The 25,885-nt window shown below is 44.1% G+C and overlaps 1 protein-coding gene across 1 annotated transcript in view; it reads right to left on the bottom strand.

The window, feature by feature from the left end:
- The window catches only part of LOC117381867 (kalirin-like), a 51,404-nt gene extending 25,924 nt beyond the window's left edge, over positions 1-25,480 (bottom strand). Inside the window, exons 1-27 of the mRNA XM_055226732.1 lie at positions 25,435-25,480; positions 21,666-21,740; positions 21,463-21,577; positions 21,198-21,390; positions 19,863-20,086; positions 19,170-19,539; positions 18,382-18,504; positions 17,987-18,178; positions 17,315-17,446; positions 16,248-16,382; positions 16,052-16,144; positions 15,662-15,784; positions 15,416-15,532; positions 15,227-15,301; positions 14,520-14,642; positions 13,525-13,577; positions 12,534-12,681; positions 11,648-11,820; positions 11,339-11,436; positions 8,032-8,198; positions 7,214-7,333; positions 6,741-6,820; positions 6,199-6,337; positions 3,510-3,644; positions 3,240-3,396; positions 2,334-2,449; positions 94-216 (exon numbers count right to left, since the gene is read on the bottom strand). Of these exons, the coding sequence (XP_055082707.1) occupies positions 94-216; positions 2,334-2,449; positions 3,240-3,396; positions 3,510-3,644; positions 6,199-6,337; positions 6,741-6,820; positions 7,214-7,333; positions 8,032-8,198; positions 11,339-11,436; positions 11,648-11,820; positions 12,534-12,681; positions 13,525-13,577; positions 14,520-14,642; positions 15,227-15,301; positions 15,416-15,532; positions 15,662-15,784; positions 16,052-16,144; positions 16,248-16,382; positions 17,315-17,446; positions 17,987-18,178; positions 18,382-18,504; positions 19,170-19,539; positions 19,863-20,086; positions 21,198-21,390; positions 21,463-21,577; positions 21,666-21,740; positions 25,435-25,480 (3,645 nt within the window). The remainder of the gene's footprint in view (positions 1-93; positions 217-2,333; positions 2,450-3,239; positions 3,397-3,509; positions 3,645-6,198; positions 6,338-6,740; positions 6,821-7,213; positions 7,334-8,031; positions 8,199-11,338; positions 11,437-11,647; positions 11,821-12,533; positions 12,682-13,524; positions 13,578-14,519; positions 14,643-15,226; positions 15,302-15,415; positions 15,533-15,661; positions 15,785-16,051; positions 16,145-16,247; positions 16,383-17,314; positions 17,447-17,986; positions 18,179-18,381; positions 18,505-19,169; positions 19,540-19,862; positions 20,087-21,197; positions 21,391-21,462; positions 21,578-21,665; positions 21,741-25,434) is intronic.
- Positions 25,481-25,885: the final 405 nt, after the last annotated feature.

Genomic DNA, 25,885 nt, shown 5'->3' with positions numbered 1-25,885 from the left:
ACAGTATAACAGGGTTTAAAGGTCAAAAAAGTCATGAGTTCTTTAACGTTCTACTCGTTAGTACTACTTGTTCTACTTGTTTGTGATCTATACCTTGGCAGAGATGCAGAATTCCCGGTGCTGGTTCAGGAGCTCCTGGGTCTCAGAAAGATTGGCTCCAGGTGAAGTGTGTGTGGCCAGGTAATGGTCACCTGACTGGGCCAGCCAGTCCAGCGCCTGCACAGACAGGCGAGGTTAGACAACGTACAATATCACTGTTTAAAGAGCCTATTACGCTATTTTCTGTTCAACAATTGAAACCATTCACTATATAAAAAGACACATGCACTTTTTTTTTCACTGTCTGACATGAAGTCAGACAAAACCTTTCCTATTTTAGGTTAATTCGGATCACCAAAATTATGTCTATTTGCTAAATGCCAGAATAATGAGACAAGGATTTTTCATTACTTTCTTCAAAGTCAGAAGTTTGCATAGAGTAAGATTAAAATACTTTCATTTAAACAATTTGAGAAAACCCAAATGATGATGTCATGTCTTGGGAAGCTTCTGATAGGTTTATTGACAACATTTGAGTTCATTAGAGACACATCTGTGAATGTATTTGAAGGCATACCTAAAACGCTCTTCTTTTGTTCAAACTGTTACAACTCTTCTTTGTGTAACATCATGGGAATGTCAAAAGAAATCAGCCAAGATATCAGGAAGAGAACTGTGGACTTGCATAAGTGTGGTTCATCCTTGGTGCAATTTCCAGATGCCTGAAGGTGCCACATTCATCTGTTCAAACAATTATACACAAGTATAAAGACCATGGGAATGTCCAGCCATCACACCGCTCAAGAAGGAGACGGGTTTTGTTTCCCAGAGATGAATGTGCTTTGGCCTGAAATGTGCAGATCAACCCAAGAACAAAAGCAAAAGACCTTGTGAAGATGCTGCTGAAGTTGGTAAGAGTGTGTCATTATCCACAGTGAAACGAAGACTGTACCAACATGGACTGAAAGGAAACTCTGCAGCAAGAAGCCATTATTCCAAAAGAAGCATATAAAAGACAGATTACAGTTTGCAAATGCACAGGGACAAAAAGCTTCATTTTTGAAGACATGTCCTGTGGTCTGACCAAACTAAAATTTTACTGTTTGGCCATAATGAGCATCATTGCATTTGGAGGAAAAAGAGGGAAGCACCATCACAGCTGTGAAATACGGGAGTAGCAGCATCATGTTGTGGGGTTGTTTTGCTGCAGGAGGGACTGGGGCACCTCACAAAATAGATGGCATCATGAGAAAAGAACATAATGTGAAAATACTGAAGCAACATCTCAAGACATCAGCCAAGAAGTTAAAGTTTGGGCACAAATGGGTCTTCCAAATGGATAATGACCTGAAGCATACTGCCAAACTGGTGACAAAGTATAACAAACTGAATGATAACAAACTGAATGTTTTGACCATCATCATAGCCCTGATCTCCTATTAAAAATGTATGAAAAGACCTGAAAAGGAATGGGTGAGTAAGGTGGCCACAAACTTGGCTCAGTTACACCAGTTCTGTCTGGAGGAATGGGCCAAAATTACTGTCAACTATTGTGAGAAGGATATCCAAAACATTTGACCCAAGTCATACAGTTTAAAGGCAAAGGTACCAAATATAAATTAAATGTATGTAAACTTGACTTTGAAGAAAGTAATGAAAAATTGTACAAAAAAAATCCTTCTCTCATTATTCTGGAATTTAACAAATAGAAATAATTGTGTTAATCCTAATTTACCTAAAACAGGAAAATTTTAGTCTGATTTTATGTGAGTGAGAAAAAAAGCATATGCGTCTTTTTATAAAGTGTATGTAAACTTTTGGTTTCAACTGTATGTTATAATGTTGTTACCTCTTCACAAACAGACCTGGAGTTGTGTTTTGTTTCATTAAAACATGTTTAACACACAAACCCTGCATATTTAGGGCTGAGTTCTCTCAAACTGAAAATACTCTGTTCCATCTTTCCATCTTGTCATGTGGTGATACAGGAAGTGCTGTACCCCAACTCCATACACCTTCATTACAATCAGCCCTGGTATTGCCAATCTTTCCTGAACAAAGGGTCAAAGGTAGCTGTTAACTTGAAAACTACCTCTGCATGACATCATAAGGTAGAATATAGCATTTTGAGCTTTGGAGATGTAGACAGCCTAATTATAATCAAATATATGAATGAAACAAAACACAACTCCAGATGTGTTTTGGTAACAACATTATAACATGACTTAAAGCTCAAATGAGTCAGTTTTGCCTAATATAGGACCTTTAATATATTGTGTATGTGTTTGTCTGACCTGCTGAGCGTGGGACTGGAACATGAGGAACTGTTGACATTGGTCTAGACGTCGCTTCTTTAACGTCCAGAAGTGAAGCACCCGGTTCTCCCTCTGCAGCAGCTCACTTAGGATCCCTGTGAAAACAGGCACTGTATTTAACTGCACAAGAGGAGCCAGAGCCTGTCAAAACCAGGACTACAGAAAGTCTAGTTCATGACTGAACAAAGTCCAAACAAAGGGCCTAAACCTGGGTGTCCACTGCACAATTTTGTCTGCCTGCAATGGACAATACTGGGACCGGGACAAAGATCAAACTTAGTACGACCAAATAACCTAATATATCAAAAGCCTGATATTCTAGAGCAGACATGGGCAAACTATGGCCCGGAGGCCACACACGGCCCTTTGGGCTTATTAATCCGTCCCGCCGAACGTGACCATATTATATTAAAATAGGTCAGGGTAAACCTTGTTCAAAGTTTTTCTGCTGTGTTTATTTAACTGAAATTTTATAAACTAATTATTAATTTAATTAATGCATTTGGAAAACAATTTGTACAAAGAGCCTTGCATATATGTTTTGCTACATGTTACAGACCAAATCTCCAATGTAATATATACATACAAATATCCTGGCCTGGCCCCTCTGTCAAATTTTAGAACCCTTTGTGGCCCGTGTGTCAGAAAGTTTGCCCATCCCTGTTCTAGTGTGTCTGTCATCAATCCCTGTGACAGAAAAGCTCCACCTCCTCTCACAGTGTGCACCATCTCATAGTGTGCACCATCTCGCAATGTGCACCATCTCACAGTGTGCATGTGAGCTGTAGTAAGCTTAAACTCCTCAAGTTGTGTACTGTGTCATCCAACAATCTTATAAGAACAAACAAATCATGCAGTGGAGAGCAGGTTTAAAATAGTCCTGACCTTTGACCTGCTGCTCGGGGACCCTGGAGTGACCCCCAGTGACCTCGGTTGCCCCAGTGACGCTGATGTTGTGCCCAGAGATGGTCGCCATGGTGACGCTGTTCCTGTGGATGTACTTCAGAAACACCTCAGCGTTCCTTCGTGCCAAAGTACATGCCTGTGCAGAATAATATATTCAACAGAGTGCACGCCTGGAGTACACACAAATGTATTCAACACGTTACAATCAGAGTATGCAGAGTACACAGACTATCCAGACAGTGAGAGTACCTTGAGGAAGGCCTCCTTCTGCTCCATGTGCTTGTTGATCAGAGGCAGCAGCTGCTCAGGTTGTCTCTCTCCAGAGCCACACCAATCCTCCTCCCGTCTGTACTCCTGTTCAAGGCTTTCCAGCACGCCACACACCTGCAAACAGCACTACATGTGAAACCAGGACTAAACCAAGACTAAACCAGGACTAAACAGGACTAAATAGGACTAAACCAGGACTAAACATGACTAAATTGGACTTAACCAGGACTAAACCAGGACTAAACTAGGATTTAAACAAGGATTAGTTTACCAACATCTTATTAAATTTCTCCAAATGAACAACTCCTTGATGTTTTCCAATCGGGTTTTAGGCCCCACCACAGCACTGAGACTGCTCTTAACAAAGTCACAAATGACATCCGCTTGATCACTGATGCAGGCAAAGTCTCAGCCTTGATCCTGTTAGATCTGAGTGCTGCCTTTGACACTGTGGATCATGGGATCCTCTTACAGAGACTAGAGGACTGGGAGGGCATCTGTGGTACAGCACTAAACTGTGTTCAAGTCTTTTCTAGAAGACAGGGAGTACTTTTTTGAAATTGGAAAATGTGTCTCAGATAAAATGTCCCTGACCTGTAGGGTGCCCCAGGGGTCAATCCTGGGACCCCTGTTGTTCAATCTCTACATGCTGCCATCAGGCCAGTTAATACGCAGCAATAATGTGTCCTACCACAACTCTGCAGATGACACTCAGATCTATGTCTCACTGCAGCAGGTGAATATGGACCAGTGGATTCACTCTGCCACTGCATCCAACAGATCAGTGTGTGGATGCAAAACGACTTTCTCGAGCTAAACTCAGACAGAACTGAAGTCACAGTCTTTAGCCCACAGCAACAAAGAGAAAGTGTCAGCAGTCACCTCCAGTCTCTCTCTCTAAAACCTTCAAATCAGGCTAGAAATCTAGGGGTAATAATGGACTCAGACTTGAACTTTAACAGCCACATCAAATCAATAACATCTGCAGCTTTTTACCACCTAAAAACACTGCAAAAAACAAAGTTACACTGTCAAACCCAGACTTGGCGAGATTTATCCATGCTTATCTATGTTTCTAGTAGGTTAGACTACTGCAGTGGGGGGTGCGCCCCACTATTTGAGATACCGGAGGGGGGGGGGGGGGGGGGGGGGGGGGGGGGGGCGCGTATGACTCCGCGTATGACAATGTAGTACTGTAGGCAGCGCGTACGCAGCGCGCACACAGCAAAGAGCAGGAGAGAGCGAACAGATTGTGACACAGGGCAGTGAACAAGAAACACTTTTGCTAAAGAGACACTATGGAAAACATTTTAACAGGGATGAAAAGAAAGGCGGATATAGACGGAGGTAAAGTCACCCGAAAATTAAGACGAGGAAGTCTGATGAAGCGTATTTAGCACTTGGCTTCACCGTGACTCAGGTGGGACACGAGGACAGACCGGTGTCTGCTGTGTCTGAAAATGTTGGCAGCGAACAGTGTGAAGCCAAATAAGTTAAGGCACCACGTCATTACACCTCAGTCACGCTGATAAGACGCTGGAGTTTTTTTCAGCATAAACGTGCCAAATATTGCCAACAATCATCCACTTTGTAAATGTCACTTAAAGCAGCAAGCACTGAGCATCATATAAGGTGGCGTACCAAATTGCTCAATTACTAATTTGATATTTATTTAATTTTAATGTATTATTTTGATATTTATTTAATTTTAATTTATTCATTTGATGTTTTTTTAATTTTATTTTTTTATTTGATATTTAATTAAATTTCATTATATCGGGGGATAATTGAGAACCACTGGACTACTGTAAAGTCCTGCTCACTGGCCTCTACAAACGAGTGTTAACACAGCTGCAGTACATCCAGAACACTGCTGCTCAGGTCCTGACTAGAACCAGGAAGTACTTCACACATGTGTCCTGTGCTCAGGTCTAGAACCAGGAAGTACTTCACACATGTGTCCTGTGCTCAGGTCTCTGGCTCCTGTGGCTCATAGAATAGACTTTAAAACAGCTCTGCTTGTGAACAAGTCTCTCCGTGGACCAGCACCAAAGAACATCTCCCACATGTTAGAGCCACATGAACCATCTCACACTCTGAGGACCTCAGGGACTGGCCTCCTGCTGGTACCCAGAGTCTAGACTAAACTTGGAGAATCACCATTTCAGTTTTATGCACTGAAACCTAGAACAGTCTTCCTGAAGATGTGAGACAGGCCTCCACTTTGACAATGTTTAAATCTAGGCTTAAAATGGTTCTGTTAAGCTGTGCATATGACTGAAAGGTTTTTATTCTGCACTCTTCTCTTTTAATGTTCATTTTATGTGTGATTATTTAAGTTTTGATTTGTTGTATTGTGATTGTATGTGATTGTATTGTTATTCTATAAAGCACTTTGAATTACTCTGTGTATGAATTGTATTGTGCTGTACAAATAAACTTGCCTTGCCTAAACCAGGACTAAACAAGACTAAACCAGCACTAAACTGTTTTGTTGATGCGTTGTTTTATTTGTTGCACATGGCCATGTAAGCTCTTACCCTGTTTTGTTTATACCCGTTGTGGGGTCCTTTTACAGTGTATTGTGTTGTTTTGTACCTGTTGTGAATTGTGTGCTTTTGCTGTTACCTTGTTACCTTGTTACCTTGTGTTTTGCTTATGTTTATACCTGCTGTGATGTCCTGTAGAACGCGGCCGAAGCGTTCACCAGTTTAAGTCGGTCTTCAATTCGCAGCATCAGAGTCTGCCAGTGCAACGCCACTGTCTGGGCACAGGCTCTTACTGCGTCTGGATCATAGTGCCCGGACCTAAGGATGCACAAAGAGAGGTCAGAGGAGAGGAGCAGACAAGCAGAGGAGAGGAGCAAAGGAAAGGAGCAGAGAGGAGTAGCTGGAGAAGCAAAATCATAATTTGAATGGACATAATTAGCAAATCTCAAAGGCAGTAGACCATAATTTCCCCCACAAACAACAAACTCTCTTGTCTTATTCTGCATACAAACTGCTCAACTGTAGTTTAGATCTGTACAAACATGTTCTGAAATGTGATTCTTGTATTAGTTTGTTAGTTCAGATTTCAGTGTTCAAAATGCGAACTTTGAATCTTTTTGTTAAAACTTAAATCACAACTTGAGCAATCACAATCACAATGCTAATTAGAAAAAATCGCAGTTATGTATTATGTAATGCAAGTGCCTGATTCAGAACATACCGCACTAGTAGCTCCGCCCTCTGCTGCAGCGCCAGCGCCACCTGATGGGTCCTCTGGAGGGAGTCAGCGTGGAGCAGGCCCTGAGGCAAACGCAACACTTCTTTAAAGAGCCAGTACCTGATTTCTTCCCAAGTATTTGAGCAAAATGTGTCTTGCCCCCATACAAATATATTGTATTAACAGGTCAAGTCCACTGTGGACTGTCTGCATCTAATTATAAAGCATTTTATTGTCAGAGAATCAGGAAGTACACTGTTAGCATGCTAAAACTCCACTCTGGTCTCTGAAAGTGCTTATAAACTCATCATGGTGATTAACTAGAATGCTCTTAATGCATGAGTGAAGAATAACCTTGGACCATGGCAAACCATTTAAAATAAACTAGGTCTGTTTTTAATGTTTTTAAGACACAAAAAACAGGTCAAATAAATACAAAATGTAAAACTCTAAATGTACAGTGTTGTTGCAGTTACCTCAATGGACTGCTGGAGGCGCTCATGTTCTCGCTGTAACTGTTCGGCTTCAGACAAACAACTGGAGTTCAACAAGCACGACGCCAACATCACCTCCCCCTCATTTATCCACCCTAGGACCTGCAAGGAAACCAGGTCAGAACTAGGTCTAATGCAGGGACTGAACTAGGATGAAATCTGAACTACGTACATATCACCTCCACTTCATTTATTCAGCCCAAGACCGTGTCAGAACCAGGACTAAACCAGGACTGAACCAGAACTAAACTAGGAGTAAACCAGTGCTGAACCAGGACTGAACCTGGACTGCCCCAGGACTGAACCAGGACTAAACCAGAACTAGACCAGGACTAACCCAGGTCCAAACCAGAACTAGACCAGGCTGAACCAGAGCTAGACCAGGACTGAACCAGGACTGAACTAGGTCTGAATCAGGGCTAAACCAGGCCTAAAACAGGACTAACCCAGGACTATACAAGGACTGAACAAGGACTAAACTGGGTCAGAACCAGGACTATACCAGGACAAAACAAGGTCTAGCCGAGGACAAACCCAGGACTAAGCCAAGTCTAAACCAGGACTAAATCAGGTGTAACTCAGGACAGTACCAGGTCTATCCCAGGACTGCAACAGGTCTAACCCAGGTCTAAACCAGGATTAAACAAGGACTAAACTAGGACTAAACCAGGTCGAATTTAGGACTGGACCAGGTCTAACTCAGAACTAACACAGGATTAACCCAGGATTAACCCAAGATGAACCCAAGACGAACCCAGGATGAACCCATGTCTAAACCAGCTCTAAACCCAGTATCTCACCTGTTTGACTTGGCTCTGCAGGTGTCTCAGTTGTAGGTGTTGTTCTAACAGTGTGTGTGTGTGGTCTGCCATCTGCTGCACTTCCTTCTGTTTGTCCTGTAGGAGGTGCTGCAGCTCCTCCACCTGAGGGGCCAGAGTTCCGCCCTCTGGCTCCGACAAATCTACCCCTGAAGACAAGAGCACAAGTGAGTACACGTGTGTCAGATGCCCTTCCACACCCAAATCAGCAAAATCAGGCCCAGGACTTAAAGGGGACATTCTGCAAAATCCACCTTTATAATGTTTTAACCATGTACATTTGTCAAAAGTATTGAAAATCAGATACTAATCAATACTAAAACTAGTATCAAAACAAGATATTCATTTGAGCAAGTATTAATACTAAAAAGTCCCATTCACAGGACAGAAATGAACCTTTCCTGAATAGCTTTAGAATGATGTTGAGCTGTATCAGAACAAGTCTAAGACACATAGACTAGTGTACACTCATGGACCACTATGGAACCTACCTGGACGACTGAGGGATTACACAGTAACCACACATGGGAATATAAAAGAAAGTACTACCATTTAACGTCGAAAATCACATTCTATTGTCTAAAGAAATCATTGTGGTATTGGAATCAGTATTGAGTCTCTCTCTCAATACTGTCTCTAGAGCTCAGCATGTACCTCTAAACCCCATGGTTGCAGCGGAGAATTCCCACAGAAACTGCGGCATCGGCCATAATGAATTAACTTTATGTGAGTTTCACAGATTTTAGATTATTGTTGCACACTGTGATGTATACATTATCAATTGTAGAAGGGTAGGATTTCTACAGTTAAATGGGCTAACAGCTAATCAAGCCTTACATTAATTAAGCCATGAATTTATTTTTACATAGATATAGTTGTTTTTTTTTTATTTGGTTTTATTTGAATTATTTGTCCATAGTCTCATAACAACTTAAAAACTGTAAGAGTGTGTATTGTCATTACATTACATTGTCATTAACATTATAGTGTAATTGGTTAATGAGGTGGAGAGGTAGTTTGAAGAGAAATGCTTTCTGCTAAACACTGTTCATTTACTTAATGTTAACTGACTGCTTGGAAACACTGACTGTAGAAAATATATTCACAAACTAAATTAAATCAGTGTTTTTGTGTTTATTACATTGACAGTGTGAGTTAGCGGCTAACAGGCTGCGACATCAGCACATCGTGTTTTCACTGTTTCATTTGTGTCACATGACTGTGAGGATCAGTAGCATTATAGTACAGGGCCTTTTTAATGATATAAGAAGGGGAAAAGTAAACCAGATGTCCAGATATTGCAGAGTTAAAGTGAAATCTATGCGATCTCTTGTCTTTAAAATAAGCCCAGTGCCAGGCAAGGGTCACTAATGTTTAAATGAAATGGTAGACAATCATTTATCTTAAAACTATTCAGATTAAAGACAAAAAAACTCCAAAAGCGACTGGGTGCCATTCATCAACGCAAGCTCACCAGTGCCAACATGGCGTCCCTGTCACATTTAGTCACTTGGTGTAGGAGCTCTTTTCCTTAGTATCGAAATCCAGTTTGAAATGTTTGTATCCTGACGACACCACCATGCTATAAAAGCTATTCCCTCATGATCTTACTCAAGATTTATTTTGAGGATTGAATGCTCAGGAAATGGCTGTTTTCACTCCCCCCCCTAGTTATTCTAAAAATCCACACTCCAGGTCACACATGCAGGGTTCAAAAGTGTCACATACCCATTTTCATCAAAACAAAAACACACAAAAATACATTCTGCTGCAGTTTTGAACAGGAAGTCTTGAGAGTCAGAGTCACTCCTCTGTTCCTCTGACCCTCTCCTCTGCATCCTCTGCTCCTCTGACCCACTCCTGTGCTCCTCTGATTCACCACTAACTCAAGTTATGAATGTATGTTCTAAAAAACCCAAAAAGAAAAATGGTGCCTTTAACAAATAATGGGCAGATATTATGTGTCTAACCTACATAAGTCTAAAGGTCACTGCCATTATAATAACTGCTCTTCTCCTCTGCTCCTCTGACCCTCTCCTCTGCTTTTCTGACCCTCTCCTCTGCTCTTCTCCTCTGACCCTCTCCTCTGTTCCTCTGACCCACTCCTCTGCTGCTCTGACCCACTCCTCTGCTCCTCTGACCATCTCCTCGGCTCCATCTGACCCACTCCTCTGCTCCTCTGACCATCTCCTCGGCTCCATCTGACCCACTCCTCTGCTCCTCTGACCCTCTCCTCTGGCTCCTGATCCATCTGACTCTCTTCTCTCCATCCTCTGCTCCTCTGACCCTGTCCTCTGCATCCTCTGTTCCTCTGACCCTCTACTCTACATCCTCTGTTCCTCTGACCCTTTCCTCTGCATCCTCTGCTCCTCTGACCCTCTCCTCTGCATCCTCTGTTCCTCTGACCCTCTCCTCTGCATCCTCTGTTCCTCTGACCCTCTACTCTACATCCTCTGCTCCTCTGACCCTCTCCTCTGCATCCTCTGTTCCTCTGACCCTCTACTCTACATCCTCTGCTCCTCCGACCCTCTCCTCTGCATCCTCTGACCCTCTCCTCTGCATCCATGCCTAATCCAAGGATTAAACCAGAGACAAAAGCATAACTAAACCAGATCTAAACCAGGTCTATACCTCCTTATACATTTGCATTGCTGTCCCTGCTGCAGTTCATTCTAATGCGTGGCTTATACCCCTCTCTCCGTATGTGTGTGTGGCACGGATGCTGAGGGAGAGTCCGGATCCTGGTTTCCATAGCTACGGTAGGCAGTTTCCATGGCAACCCCATTTTCCCCCTCCCTGCAGCATCACACCCCCTTCTCCTCCTATCATTCTCTTCCCCAAACGCTCGTCATGCCCTGTTTTCTCTCCCCACATACCAACACAGTATCAGGGTCCTGGTTTAGTCTTGGTTTAGCGCTGGTTTAGTCCTGGTTTAGTTCTGGTGTAGTCCTGGTTTAGTTCTGGTATCCACCTGATTTAGTCCTGTTCTAGTTAGTCCTGGTGTAGACCATTTAGTCTTGGTTTAGACCTGTTTTAGTCCAGGTGTAGTCCTGGTTTGTTGTACTACTAGTAGTACAAGCAGCAGTAGCAGCAGTAGTAGTAATAGTAGCACTAAAAGTAGTTGTAGTAGCAGTAGCAGCAGCGAGAGTATTAGTAGAAGCAGTAGTAGTAGTAGCAGCAGTAGCAGCATTAGCAGTAGCAGTAGTAGCAGTAGTAGTAGTAGTAGTACTTGCAGTAGCAGTAGCAGTAGCAGTAGTAGCAGTTGCACGAGCAGCAATAGCAGTAGTACCTGAGGCCTGTACTTCGGTGATGTACTGCTGGAGGTCGTGTCCCTGTTGAATGACTTCATAAATCATGTTGTTCATGGCCAGACGCCGCTCCATGTGCCTGCATCAGGAAACAATTATCTATATCTATATATCTATATATACAAGTACAAGTACAAGTACAAGACAGTACATAGTGAGGAGACGTGTGACCTGGTTTATGGCTAATATCTCTCATGTAATTACTGAGCCTATTTAATGTCACACTGTGGAACATTACAGGCAAAACAATAACACCTTCTTTAACAATCTTCTTAGGCCTTGTGTCCCACCTGTGGATCCTCTGCTGTGCCAGGGTCAGGGCCTCTGGACTGGCCTCGTTCAGTCTGGATCCACTCAGACCTAGTTTGTCCTGGTTCTGATCTGAGACTCGGGACTTATCTGAGGAGAAATCCTGAGACTGTTTCTGGAGGTCTTGTTTCCATGCGTCCATTTCACTCATTACCTGCAAATACAATGAGGTATCAATAAACCAAGACTAAACAGGACTAAACTGGGACTAAACCAGGACTAAACCAGGATTAAACCAGGACTAAACCAGGACTAAACCAGGACTAAACCAGGATTAAACTAGGACTAAATCAGGACTAAACCAGGATTAAACCAGGACTAAATCAGGATTGCACCAGGACTAAAACAGAATTAAAAAGGACTGAACAAAATCAGGCCTAAACTGGGACTAAACAATGACTAAAACCAGGTCTAAAACCAGGAATAAATCAGGTCTGAACCGGCACTAAACTAGGACTAAATCAGGATTGCACCAGGACTAAAACAGAATTAAACAAGGACTGAACAAAATCAGGCCTAAACTGGGACGAAACAATGACTAAAATCAGGTCTAAAACCAGGAATAAACCAGGTTTGAACCGGCACTAAACCAGGATTAAATCAGGATTGCACCAGGACTAAAACAGAATTAAACAAGGACTGAACAAAATCAGGCCTAAACTGGGACGAAACAATGACTAAAACCAGGTCTAAAACCAGGAATAAACCAGGTCTGAACTGGCACTAAACCAGGTCTAAATCAACATATCACCATGTCTATACTTGTTCGGACTATGGTTTATTTGCAATATTGGGTACCTTGAATTTGGCAGTATTGTGTATTGTGGGTAGTAGTAGTATTTGCTGTAGTATTTGCAGTACTTGTACCTCTAACGTGCACTGGTGCAGGATCCTAAGCTGCAGAAACACGTCAAGGCGAATCTTCCTTTGGTGGAACAGTTCTTCCAGTTGAACATGAGCCTCCTCCAACTGCTGCAGCACTGTCTCCACATGGACCACCGAGCTGCCCTGCGGTCTACAACAAATGCACCCTTGTTAGGAATCAAACCCATAACCTCTGCCACAGTAACGCACTCAAACTCAGAGAGATAGGAAGTCTGACCCACAACCTCCTGGTGAGAGGGAGGAGATAGGGTAACCACTCTGTCACACAGGGCCGGACCTAGCTTTCACGGGGCCCTAAGCTGAATTTGTCTCTGGGGCCCCCGACAGCAGATGCCTCCTGCCTCAGATATTGGTGAGTCAGATTTGACAACATTTTGACTCTGCTCTTATCACCGTGACTAATTGTATTTGTATTTATATGACCGACATCAGACTGAAAACATCCAGAATGTTACAACTATCAGAGTCACAAGAAAATAACACAAACATATATTTCAAGATTTTTGAAATTCTAGACAAGTTTCAGGTGGATTTTAATGTGTTCCCGTTGGCGACAGTGGGCTTACAATTACATTATAAAGGGTCCTTGCACCGGTGTAAACACATAGCTGTCCTCACCTCTGCCCGACTCAAAAACAAATGAGCAGCAGCAGATATTTTGCTACTTTAGATATAAAACAAATGAAATTGTTTTAGAGGGATATTTAGGCTGCTATAAACAAACAAGCCCTGTTTCCAATAAAATTTGATATATTATATTATTTTCAATGTAAATGCATGGGCTCTTGGGTGCCCTCTGGTGGCCTCGAGGCCCTAAGCAGCTGCTTAGTCTGCTTATAGACTGGGCCTGCCCTGCTGTCACAGTCACACAAGGAGGATATGCACACTCCACTCAGAGAGGTCAGGAGTCAAACCCACAACCTCCTGGTGAGATGGAGGAAACAGGATAACCACTCTGCCGGACTTGTAGTACCTGAGTTGTAGAATGAGGTCTTCTCCTTCTCGGATCACACTCATGGCGGCCTCCTGTGAGAGCCAGGGTTAGAGTTTAAGTTAGTCTGGGTTAAAAATAAAACAGGGTTAAGTTAGTCTGGGTTAGGGTTTATTATGGGGTTTTAATACAAGCAGGACTACAACATTTACTACTAGTGATATATTTAACTAGAAGTTTGCCAGTTGATACTTTGCAGCTGATATTATCAACATTCACTGGGGGAGTGATGCTAACTGTAGGCACTGCTCTGTCAGAAGGTCTGTTAGACCTGAGCTTTATTTAAACAACTACAACTGATGATGAGCTGATTTGTGCTTATACAAGGCGCTCTCACATAAAATTACACTCACAAGCTAGCGAGCATTAGCCACCAATTTTTCAGTTAGTCATGATGAACGCTCGTATTGATCACAGGCTCCTGAAAATGTCCTGTTTAAATGTTTTTACATTTTGTATTTTGTCTTGAGATTTCAGACTATCTTAATACTTTTTGACAGATGCGTGCATTGTGTCACCATGGAAACTCCTGAACATTCCACCATAGAGATACATAGAGAATGACCCCCAGTGTGTTATCACTGCGAAGTATCAATACGTGTTTTTTCACGGCCAATGACAATACGATTGTTCAGAGGGATGGTCAATAAACACTGTATATTTTTGGGACGATTTTGATTATTTTCACCAAATTAAATTATTTTAAATTACTATGAAATTTACCCACAGCCCTGTTTTACTACTGAGTGGATACAAAAACTGTGTCACCTTTTGTGCAGTGTCCAGTGTGCATGGCTTCTGGTTGACCCAAACAAAATATCAAACTCTATAAGATTTAAGGCCGTTAGGCCATTTTCATGCGTGCGCATCTGTTTAAATGTGCATTAGCCTGCTGTTTCTGCTGTTGCTAGCTGATGTAGTGATATAGTGATATATATTTACCATATTCTTGCCTGCACATTATAATGGTTGTTTACCTGTGTATTCGCCTGCTGTTGCTGCTGCTGGCTGATCAGGGCCTGCAGAGCCTCCACAGTCTCAGGACAGGGACAGAGCTCAGAGGAGAGCTGCTTTTGGAGGCCCTCCATCCACACAGACAACTGCAACATAACAGAACAATTATTCAACCACAGACAACTGAGAATAACACATTCAAATATAACACAGGTATAACATACAGACAACTATAATAACACATAAAACATTCTAACAGATATAACCTACAGACCATTGAAAATAACAAAAGAAATCAACCACAGGCAACTGAAGAGATGACATGTATTTATAATGATAATACTGCGATGGGTTTATACAGCATGTGTCAAGATTTCCAAAGCACTTTACAGAGCTTTCTTCATTCACCCAGATAGTGCTGTAGCCACAGCTGCCCTGGGGCAGCCTGAACCTCTGACCAATAATCACTCACCACTTCACACTATTCACAAAAAAACAACAACAATGTACGGTAAAATGATTTAGTCCAACATAATTATGTCCTGTAGATGGCAGCATTGTCTCTGTAGTCATGGTAAGAGCAGTCATATTACTTCTACTACCACTACACTAGCAGTAGCAGTAGCAGCAGTGTCAACTGTAGCAGCAGCCATAGTAGTAGTAGCAGTAGCAATAGTAGCAGTAGTAGCAGTAGCAGTAGTAGTAGCAGTAGTAGTAGTACTAAAAGTACCTCTTTGGTGTGCGTGTAAAAGGACACAGCCAGGTCCAGCAGCAGCTTCCTTTGCTCCACTTTCTGAATAAACGCCTGAGAATTCAACAGAAAAAAGGGAGGTCTATTACAGTCAGAACAAACATGGACATAGTAGTATATTTACTTTAGTATCATATTTCTGTGTATTATTTCTTTTATTCAGTGTACCTGCATCCGTAGCTCGAGGTCGCGTGAGGCCTGGTAGATCTCCTCCTCTTCACACTCTCCAGACTGCGCCAGCTGATCGGCCGCCTCCAGCAGCTTCTCTGCATTTGTGTAAGTATTCTACAGAAGATACAAGGTTTAAGACTCAAACTTTAGGTACTTTAGTTTATGCACTGCAAAAGGAAATATCCAGTTTAACATTTTATCAGTTGCTATGACAATACTATAAACAGACAATGGTGCACTCACCTGTGCCACCTGTTGGAAGTCATCGTGTCTCTTTTGTAAAGCTCGAGCTCGGTGCAGCGACTTCCCCACTCCACTGTGTTTATTCAGGAACACCTCCCCATGCTGCTCCACCCAGTCCAACACCTAAAGCGGACAGATATACACAACTTTATTGACACTGCAATTTTGCAGTTTTGTTTTAACACAATCATAAAAAACTGACTTAGCAGGAAGTAGAACAGGTGAGCTGGTTAAGATTTTAGTGCTGTTAAAAAAGGCCCTCTCAATTAACATTACAGTTGCATGCTAGCTAGCATTGGCCAACAGTTTTTGTGTAAAAATCAAACTCCTAAACAATAACAGAGTATATATAAATAAATAAGGTTTAAGTCTAAAATATAAAAGTTGGACCTGTTTGACATCCTGCTGGAACACACAGAGCTGCAGACGCTGGTGGAGGCGGAGCTTACGATGCTGCCACGCCCCCTCCACTTTGTGATGGCCCTGAGACAAAAACATAATATTAACATATTACATATTTATGAACTATATACAGGTGTTATAATTCTACAGGAGAATGAAATCTGAACTAAACTGATCCTCATACCTGAAGGACCTGGTGCAGAACTCCCATGATACCGTGTGTGGCAGCTGTGAAGTCCGGTTTGGTTTCAGTTTGGTCCGACTCGGAGGTGGGACTTCGCTGGAGGACGTCCAATAAGATTTTACCGCTTTCACTGATCTGAGGTCAGAGAGGAACTATGTTAATATAGATGACTAAACCAGGTCTAAAACAGGACCAAAGCAGGTCTAAAGAAGGTCTAAAACAGTACTAAAGCAGGACTAAAGCAGGTCTAAAACAGGACTGAAGCAGGACTAAAGCAGGTCTAAAACAGGACTGAAGCTGGACTGCAGCAGGACTAAACCAGGTCTAAACCAGGTCTAAACCAGGGCTAAACCAGGTCTAAACTATGTATAATCCAGGTTTAAACTAGGTCTAAAGCAGGTCTAAACCAGGAGTAAAGCAGGACCAAGGCAGGACTAGACCAGGAATGAACCAGATCTAAACCGGAGCAAATGAGGTCTAAATTAGGACCAAACCAGGACTGAACGAGGTCTAAACCAGGCCAAACCTATTCTAAACTAGTCTTATCTGTTTGCAGTTCTGGGTGTAGTTCTGCGTGTAGTTCTGGGTGTAGTTCTGCATGTAGTTCTGCATGTAGTTCTGGGTGTAGTTCTGGGTGTAGTTCTGCGTGTAGTTCTGGGTGTAGGTCTGCATGTAGTTCTGTGTGTAGCTCTGCATGTACTTCCGCGTGTAGTTCTGAGTGTAGTTCTGGGTGTAGTTCTGCTTGCAGCTCTGTGTGTACTTCCTTGTGTAGTTTTGGGTGTAGTTCTGCGTGCAGCTCTGTGTGTACTTCCGTGTGTAGTTCTGGGTGTAGTTTTGGGTGTAGTTCTGGGTGTAGGTCTGTGTGTAGTTCAGCGTGTAGCTCTGCGTGTACTTCCGTGTGTAATTCTGCATGTAGTTCTGCGTGTAGTTCTGGGTGTAGTTCTGTGTGTAGCTATGCGTGTACTTCCATGTGTAGTTCTGTGTGTAGTTCTGCGTGCAGCTCTGTGTGTACTTCCGTGTGTAGTTCTGGGTGTAGGACCTACCTGTTTGTAATTATATGTATTTACCTGTGTGTAGTTTCCAGAAATCTCCTCGTTGAGTTCTTGGTGCTTTTTGCTGGCCGCCTCCAGCTCAGAGGAGACTGACGGCAGAGGGCCTTCAGAGCACTGCTGCACCCACGTCTCCACCTTCGATAGAAACTATTAATACAACAAAATATATTGTTATGAAAAGCACAACAATTTTCTCATGTAAGAATACGTTTCTAGCCAGGTTATCTGGGGCTAGTTTAAACTGAGGGTATAAGGTTGAAATGCCATCATAGATTAACTATCGAACATGTGAGTAGAACATGTGTGTGTTTGTGTGTGTTTAAAGCACGAGACATGTGATCACAAAAGACACCTGAGATGATCATATGTCTCATGCTGCACCATCAAAGACTCATATTATATGAAGTGTTTCATTGTGATAACTGCAGACATTAGATCATGATCAGATTTCTTGTGTGAGTGTTCTGCTGAATTCACACCATGGCATCACATTTGCACCAATCGCCTCTACATAGACACCTTTGCATTTGAGGCAAATTTCACAGAAATTTCAGATTTTTCAACTCAGGTGTCTTGACGCCTGTGATGCCGACACTCAAACGAGTGAGGCTCAAGAAAACGCAGAAGCGTTTGACCAGCCTACACTTGCCTGATGTCATATTCTGAGCATAGTATTGGTCCTATCACCTGCTCTGCCCCCTGGTGGAAGCCTGTGGCCATGCCCAGCGTGGCGCTCCTCTGGTCCAGCGCAGCGGTTAGCGCGCTCCAGTCCTCCTGTAACCGTGACGACACTTTGGTGATGCGGTCAGCGCCATAGTGACCTGCTTCAGCCAGACGGGCGGCAACAGTGACCACGCTGTCCACGTTCACACTGCCATTCTGAAGGAAGAGGAAGTAGTAGTTCTAATTATACTGTAGTAGTAGTAGAAGTAACGGACATTCATAGACGCCTAAATGTGGTCACTGGGTTGGTAACAGCTGACTCCCGCTCAATTATTCACAATTTGCAATTTTTGCGGGCTAATGCTAATGGCTATATGAAATAGTAGTAGTAGTAGTAGTAGTAGTAGTAATAGTAGTACCATGCAGTTGGCAGTGAAGTGCTGGTGCTGGCTCTGTAGCTCCAGAGCGTGTTGGTGGTTGAGTCCAACCTCAGTGATGCTCTGGAGGAACAGCTCTTTACTGTGAGCGATCCACTCCGACATCTGAAATATACACAAAAAGAATATGATATAGACATCTGCAATAACCAGAACAATCCTGTCACACGTGAGCTGCCTGGTAAAATAAAAAGAGACATGTGAAAGGTATGTAAAAAACTAGAAAGTAAAATTTTTTGCATCTTATCATAATAATAATAATAATGCATTAATCTTATACAGCGCTTTTCCCTACACTCAAAGTCACTTTACAGTTTGGTGTATTCTTCATTTCCTCCACACTCTGTGGTGCTCATACACTATTACTACAGCTGCCCTGGGACCAACTGACAGAGGCAAGGCTGCCAAACTGCACCATCGGCCCCACCCACCACCAACACTTACACGTCACAACAACAATTAACATATTCATCGGTCTAACATTGCGCGCCGCTTGCACTGCCCCGGTGCAGCTGTTGTTTTGTTGTGTTGGACACACAAACTCGGAGCAGTGCTGCTGTGTTTGCACCAAGCCCGAGCTGCACAATATGCTGAAAATTATATGAGGTACGACGGCACAGTTCTCAGCCAGAGCCATATGTGTACCTTGGTGGCATTATGCTCAAACAGGAAGTGTGCGTCCTTCTAACAGGAAGTGTATGTACATTTAACAGGAAGTGTGTGTACCTTTAACAGGAAATGTGCGTACCTCTAACAGGAAGTGCACATACCTTGGTGGCATCCTGCTCAAACAGGTGCAGCTGCAGCGTCTGCTCTAGTTGGACTTTCCTCTCGCTCCAGTGCTGTAGCAGGTGAGTCCGAGAGCTCTGCATCCGCTCCAGAAGAGACGACACTTTAGGGGCTACGCTCTGGAAGTCTGCGCCCCCTGACAACCAGGTACCACCTCCACTACTTGCTCCTCCTCCACCTGCCCCTCCACCTGTCCCAGTCCCGCCCCCAGCCCCACCCCCCTCTGAGGGAGTATCACTGTGGGAGGGACCAAGCCGCATTCTCTGCAACAGGCTACGCCCCTCTCTGTCCAGGGCGTCAACAGGAGCTGTAGAGATGGTGTTTCTCAGGCGGCTATGTTCTTCAAGCAGTCTGCAACAAAGAGCCCTGGTTTAGACCTGGTTTAAACCTGATTTAGACCAGGTTCAGACCAGGTTTAGACCTGGTTTAAACCAGGTTATTCCCTGGTTTAGTCCTGGTTTTGGTCTTTGTTCAGTCATCTTTAGCTCTGCCATATACATTATGATTTAGTCCCTAGTTTAGTCCTACCTTAGTCCCTGTTTTTGCCTTGGTTTAGATCCTGGTTTAGTCTTGCTTTAGTCCATGTTTTAGTCGTGGTTTAGTCCCTGGTTTAGTAGTAGTTTAGTCCTGGTCTAACCCCAGTACTCCCCCCCAGTTTTGCTGTGTGGTCATACTTGCGGGCCTCGTCTACATCCTGAGGCTCAGGTTGGCGGTTCAGCCCAGCCTCGAGCTGCTCCAGTTGGGCTAAAAGCTGCTGTGCTGCCCCTGAGAACTCTTCCAGACCCAGGCGCAGCTCGGTCCACTCCACATGGTCGTACTCCAGGGACCCGCCCAGGTCTGCGGTCAGCTGAGAGGGGTCGATGAGGCGGGACAAACCCTCCACAGACACCAGGCTCGTCTGCACCCGAGAACCAGAGAAGGACCAGACCACAACCAGGCAAGAGGAAAGGTGAGAAACAAGCACTTATTTTATACTTTGCAGTTACATCACACTTGGGGTGTTCTATATCTATAGCTATGGTAGAATGTTGAGCAGTGGCCATGGTGACACAATGCACACATTACCAAACACTGTCAAAAAATGTTTTAAGATCTCTCATTCAAACTCAAGAAAAAATACTAAATGGATTTAAACAGCACATTTTCAGGATTGTGTGATCAAAACGAGCATTCATGGTCCTGTTTAGGAGCTTAATTTTCAACTAAATGAAACCTGTTGTAGTTCCAGCTAAGTCAGGTCTTTATGGTCCAAATGTTTAAGACAAAATTCAGATTAAAGTCTAACAAAGCCTCAGACAGAACAGTGCCTTTAGTTAGCATTACACCCCCAGGGAATGTTGATGACATTAGCTGCAAAGTATCTATATAACTCTATAGGGGAGTCACTGTTTTTAAAGAAATCTCCAAACTTCTGGTGCACAAGTGTTGAACCTTCTCATTATTAATCTGGGATTGGTTCCACAAACTTGTCATATTAATCTTATGGCTTAAAGTCCTTTCAACTGACAACGATCACGACTCTGGCACCACTTTCTGAAGCTACTGTGAAAAAATCATTTGACTTTTGTTTATTTACCCTGACAGAGAAGATGTAGAACTTTGTGCCAGCTTTTGTTTCATGTGGATCTACCCAGTAACTACAGAGATATTCACCATAAACCAGGTCAACACATCTGCTCAGACAGTTACACAGAAACTCCACCTGAAAACTGACCTGTCTCTAGCTCAGGTTAAACTAGAGGCATTATAATAGTACTACGAGAAGTACTAGTAGTAGTAGCAGCAGTAGTCATAGTAGTAGTAGCTGTAGTAGTAGCAGTAGTAGGACCAGTGGTAGTAGTATCACTAGTAGCAGTAGCAAGTAGTATCAGTTGTAATAGTAATAGTAGTAGTAATAGTAGCAGCAGCGGAAGTAGTAGTAGCAGTAGTAGCAGCTGCAGTAGTATCAGTAGTAAGTAACAGTTGTAGCAGTAGTAGTAGTAGTAGTAGTAGTATCAGCAGTATCTGACCTCGAAGCTGAGTTTGGCGCTTCCCAGGTTGGTCTTGTGCTTTTGCCAGAAGGTGTCAGGTTTGATGAGCAGCGCCATGTGGATCTGAGCCGAGAAGGACTCCTGAAGTGTCCTGAGAACTGGCTTTACACTGTCCCACTTAGAGCCACGCATGTCCACCACCACTGTGAAGCCCCTACTGCGGACATCATCACTGTGGAGAGAGAAAGAGTCAGACACCCTCCCATCCTCATATATCCTATAATAGTAGTGAGAAATGTGTTACCTGGGAACGGTGGACAGGTAAGTGACCAATCGGCTGAGGTCTTCCTGTTTTATTCTGTCGTGATTGGTTCTGGCAGGGAAGGTCAGGATTGGCCCTCCTCGTTTGTCCCGCCCACCTTCAAATGAAAACACATTGTAGTTTTTTTAAAAAAAACTGTAATTTCAAACACATTTTCAGTTGAACAGATATGAATGATTTTGTACCTGAGACGAAGGCCACTTTCTCTCTGAGCACCGTTAGAACATCCACCGCCCGAACTGTGTCCTTTTTCTCTGACCCTAAACAGAAAACATCACATTTATTTGGTCTGAAAGTCCAAATCCATTTGTCTGGTAGATCCATAGGTTGTGTATATAAATGGACATAGGAAGTGAGCATGGGTGCAATCCGGCTCCATTACTCTGGCTCCAATTCACATTCTACTGCTGCTGACAGACCATCATTTTGGTCGTAAAATGTTCTGATTAACCTACTGGTGTTTTTATTTAACTTTTTTGTCCATAAATTAAGATTCATTAATAATAAGAGACAAATCAGGCACCTTCGTTCCCCATCGTCGCTCCTGCTTGTATTAGCAACAGGTTTGATTGTCAGCGTTGCTAAGCACTCACCCCCTGCTAAACCAGCGTTGAGGGAGGGAAGGGGCGTTACCTTCAACAGCCTCATTCTGCATTGGCTCTTTGGTTGCTATACTTGCGGTCAGAATTCCTAATATGGAACTCGTCTCCAGATTCTCCCCTATAACAGCTAGCGTCGACTAGCTTCATTTGACTGGAGCCGAGTGTTAAAGGTGACGTCAAACTTACTTAGCCCATGTCTTTATACAGTCTATGGTCAAATCCAGTCTGGTCGCCACTCCTTCTGTCACATCTCGAACCAGAACCAAACGTGACCATCCGATCAGCTTTGTTTATTTCAGTGGCCCGTGTGAAACAAAGGCGCTCATTGATCACCCATCTTTTACAAACAAAATTTGTACTGGAGAAGTGTGGAGTCTGGATCCCAAGGAATAAATCCACCATTTGAGTTATGATTAGATGAGTAACAACAATAATAAAAAAGCAGTAAGAGGAATCGTACTCATGTCAGGAGTCAGAGCCATTTAAATGGCTCTGCCTCCTGGTTATCAATGACATTTTGAGGACTTTTGATCATTTAAAGGATAGAATATTTGGTTTAAATTATTAAAGTTCCCATGGTAACGGTGCTAATTTTTCACCACTCTGACCCCCTACATAAAGAAGGGTGTTTAGTCCTGGTTTAGTCCTAGTCCAGGTTTAGTCTAAAAACTGAACTAGGACTAAACCAGCCCTGGTTAGTCCTGGTTCAGTCATGGGTCAGTCCTGGATTAGTTCTGGTTTAGTCCTGGTTTAGCCCTGATTTAGCCCTAGTTCAGTTCTGGATTAGTCCTGGTTTAGACTTGGTTTAGCCCTGGTATAGTTCCGGTTCAGTTCTGGCTTAGACCATGTTCAGTTCTAGTTTAATCCTGCTATAGTCCCTGGTTTAGTCCTCGTTTAGTCCTGCTTCAGTCTTGGTTTAGTCCTGCTTTAGTCCTTGTTCAGTCCTAGTTCAGTCCTGCTTTAGTCGTGCTTTAGTCCTTGGTTTAGTCCCTGGTTTAGTCTTGGTTTAGTCCCAGTTTAGTCCCTGGTTTAGTCCTGGTTTAGTCCCAGTTTAGTCCCTGGTTTAGTCCCGGTTTAGTCCCTGGTTTAGTCCCATCCAAGTTTAATCCGAGTTTAGTCCTGGTTTAGTGCCTGGTTTAGTCCCAGTTTAATCCGAGTTTAGCCCCCCGGTTTAGTCTTGGTTTAGTCTTGGTTTAGTCCCTGGTTTAGTCCCAGTTTAATCTGAGTTTAGACCCAAGTTTAGTCTTGGTTTAGTCCCAGTTTAGTCCCTGGTTTAGTCCCAGTTTAATCCGAGTTTAGACCCCAGTTTAGTCCCTGGTTTAGTCCCAGTTTAGTCCCTGGTTTAGTCCTGGTTTAGTCCCTGGTTTAGTCCCAGTTTAATCCGAGTTTAGACCCCGGTTTAGTCTTGGTTTAGTCCCAGTTTAGTCCCTGGTTTAGTCCTGATTTAGACTTTAAGAGGACTTTGTGAGTTGTTGCAAAAGTGAGTATTTGGAGGGAGAGTGTTTTGAGTGACAAGACACAGTGGATCTGTTCAACAAGAGACTGATCCCAGAACAGAGACAGAGCCAGAGGGAGAGAGGGAGGAGAGGAGAGAGAGAGAAGAAAGAGGAGGGGAGAGAGAGCGAGGGTGTGAGGGAAAAGAGAGAGGAGAGAGAGGGGGGAAAGATGAAAGGGGAGGGAGGGAGAAAGAAAGAGGGAGAGGACAGAGGAGAGGTAGAGATAGAGAGGAGAGAGTGAGGAAAGGAGAGAGGAGAGACATACACTCCAGTGAACCTGAAACAGTACTGACAAAAAGAGAGAGAGAGGGAAGGAGGAGAGAAAAAGACAGGAGACAATTGCTTTGTTTAAAATGTCAGACTAAATGTAACAAAGAAACCAGAAATAAACTAGTACAGTCCACAAATACTGCTGCTACTGCTGCTACTACTACTACTACCACTACAAACACTACTGATACTCAAACTATTTTTTTATTCTAATACTGATACTACAGTTGACACTGCATGTACTTCAACCAGACTATCATAATGCATTTGCCTTTTAGTTAATCATTGCCCTGAGACACCCAGATGCAGAGATGTGACTGCCATTATGCATATACAGTCTCTACTACTACTACTACTACTACTGCTGCTGCTGCTGCTGCTGCTGCTGCTGCTGCTGCTGCTGCTGCTACTACTACTAATACAATGATACTATAGTACTATACTACAATCAGTCTGGGATCAATCTGCTCCATACAAGACAATAAAAGAACAACACATAAGGACAATTCCTTGAATAGACTCATTCACTACAAGCAATGACTTCATCCTGTGACCCTCTCCTCTACATCCTCCACAACCTTTGCCTCATCTGACCCTCTTCTCTGCTCCTCTGACCTCCTGTTGTGCATCCTCTGCTCCTCTGATCTCCTCCTCTGCTCCTCTGACCCTCTCCCTCTGCATCCTCTGCTCCACTGCATATTCTACATCCTCTGCTTCTCTGACCCTCTCCTCTGCATCCTTTGACCATCCCCTCCACATCCTCCGCTCCTCTGATCCCCTTCTCTGGTCCTCTGACCCTCTCCTTCTGCATTCTCTGCTCCTCTGACCCTCTCATAAATCTCTTTGCTCATCCTCTGCTGTCCTGTTTAACCTGAGCATCCTTTAGCCCCATATCCACTTCTCCTCTGTACATCACCTATGTAAATAACATGTGGCATGTTTAAACTGTGATTTGATCTGTCCTTAACACCAGCATCAGTCTCAGCCTCAACACCTCCAGTGCATTACGACACCAGGTAAAGTCACGTGACCTGCAGGTAACCAGCACGAGGAGAGGAGGAGAGGAGGAGAGGATTTTCTAAGAACAGAGTTTGCGAAGATGCGACCACCGGGCCAGCGCGAGGAACAAAATCAACCAATCACGTGACCCACAGGTACTTAATGAGCGCAAGACGAACAACGGCTTCGGATCAAAGCAGGAGTCCCGGACTCCGCGAGGATGACAGAGGCGTGGAGAGGAGAGAGAAAGAGGAGGAAGACGAGAGAGGAAGAGAGGGACAAAAGGCGGAGGACGGAGAGAGGCGCGGGCAGACATGGGCTGTGAGGATCCGAGGAGCAGAGAGTCACGTGATCCGCAGGTAGTTAATGGGCTACGGTCGGCCGCGTGCGCGTGTGTGGAGGCCTCGCGCGCGCCCTGCCCCGGTGAAACGCGGTGTGGACGCAGAGGCGCGGGGCGCTGAGGTGAGGGTACAGAGGTGCGGGTGCTAAGGGACTGTGCTCGGGGGTCGGTGAATGGGCGGATGTGGAGGCATCATGGCGGCAACGCGCGCACACACGCACACACATGCACGGGTACGCGCACAGACCTGCCGCGGCTGGGTCCGGGCCCGCGTCTGCCTCCGCCGGATTCATCCTCCTCCTCGCGCCGCTCCTCACGCTGCTCCTCGTGTGGCTGGCTTGTGCTCCTCCGGTCCGTTACCCGCGCGCCGCCATGAACGAGGCTCGTGCTTCGGTGCTGCTCGTGCGTGCGTAAGCCCACATCCCGTCGGTGCCGCTCCGCCGCCGCTGCTGCTTGATGTCCGTCCGTCCGTCAGATGCAGGGCGCATGCGCACCGCGGACACAGACGGAGCCCGTGCACTGCAGCTGGAGCAGGCCACGCCCCTCGGCGGCGGACTACTATCAGCGACGTCGCGTGCGTAACGGTCATTCCTGCACATCTGTCCCGAGATCATCAATCACCGCAGATCTGATAAATATGAGGCATAAGTATCGATACTGGCGCCGATATAGAGTATCGACAAGGCTCCGTGCGTCCA

This window comes from Periophthalmus magnuspinnatus, chromosome 2, assembly GCF_009829125.3.
Source record: "Periophthalmus magnuspinnatus isolate fPerMag1 chromosome 2, fPerMag1.2.pri, whole genome shotgun sequence".
Lineage (NCBI taxonomy): Eukaryota > Metazoa > Chordata > Actinopteri > Gobiiformes > Gobiidae > Periophthalmus > Periophthalmus magnuspinnatus.
Note: the sequence above shows the minus strand (reverse complement) of the source record. Positions and strands in the feature narration are given on the sequence as shown.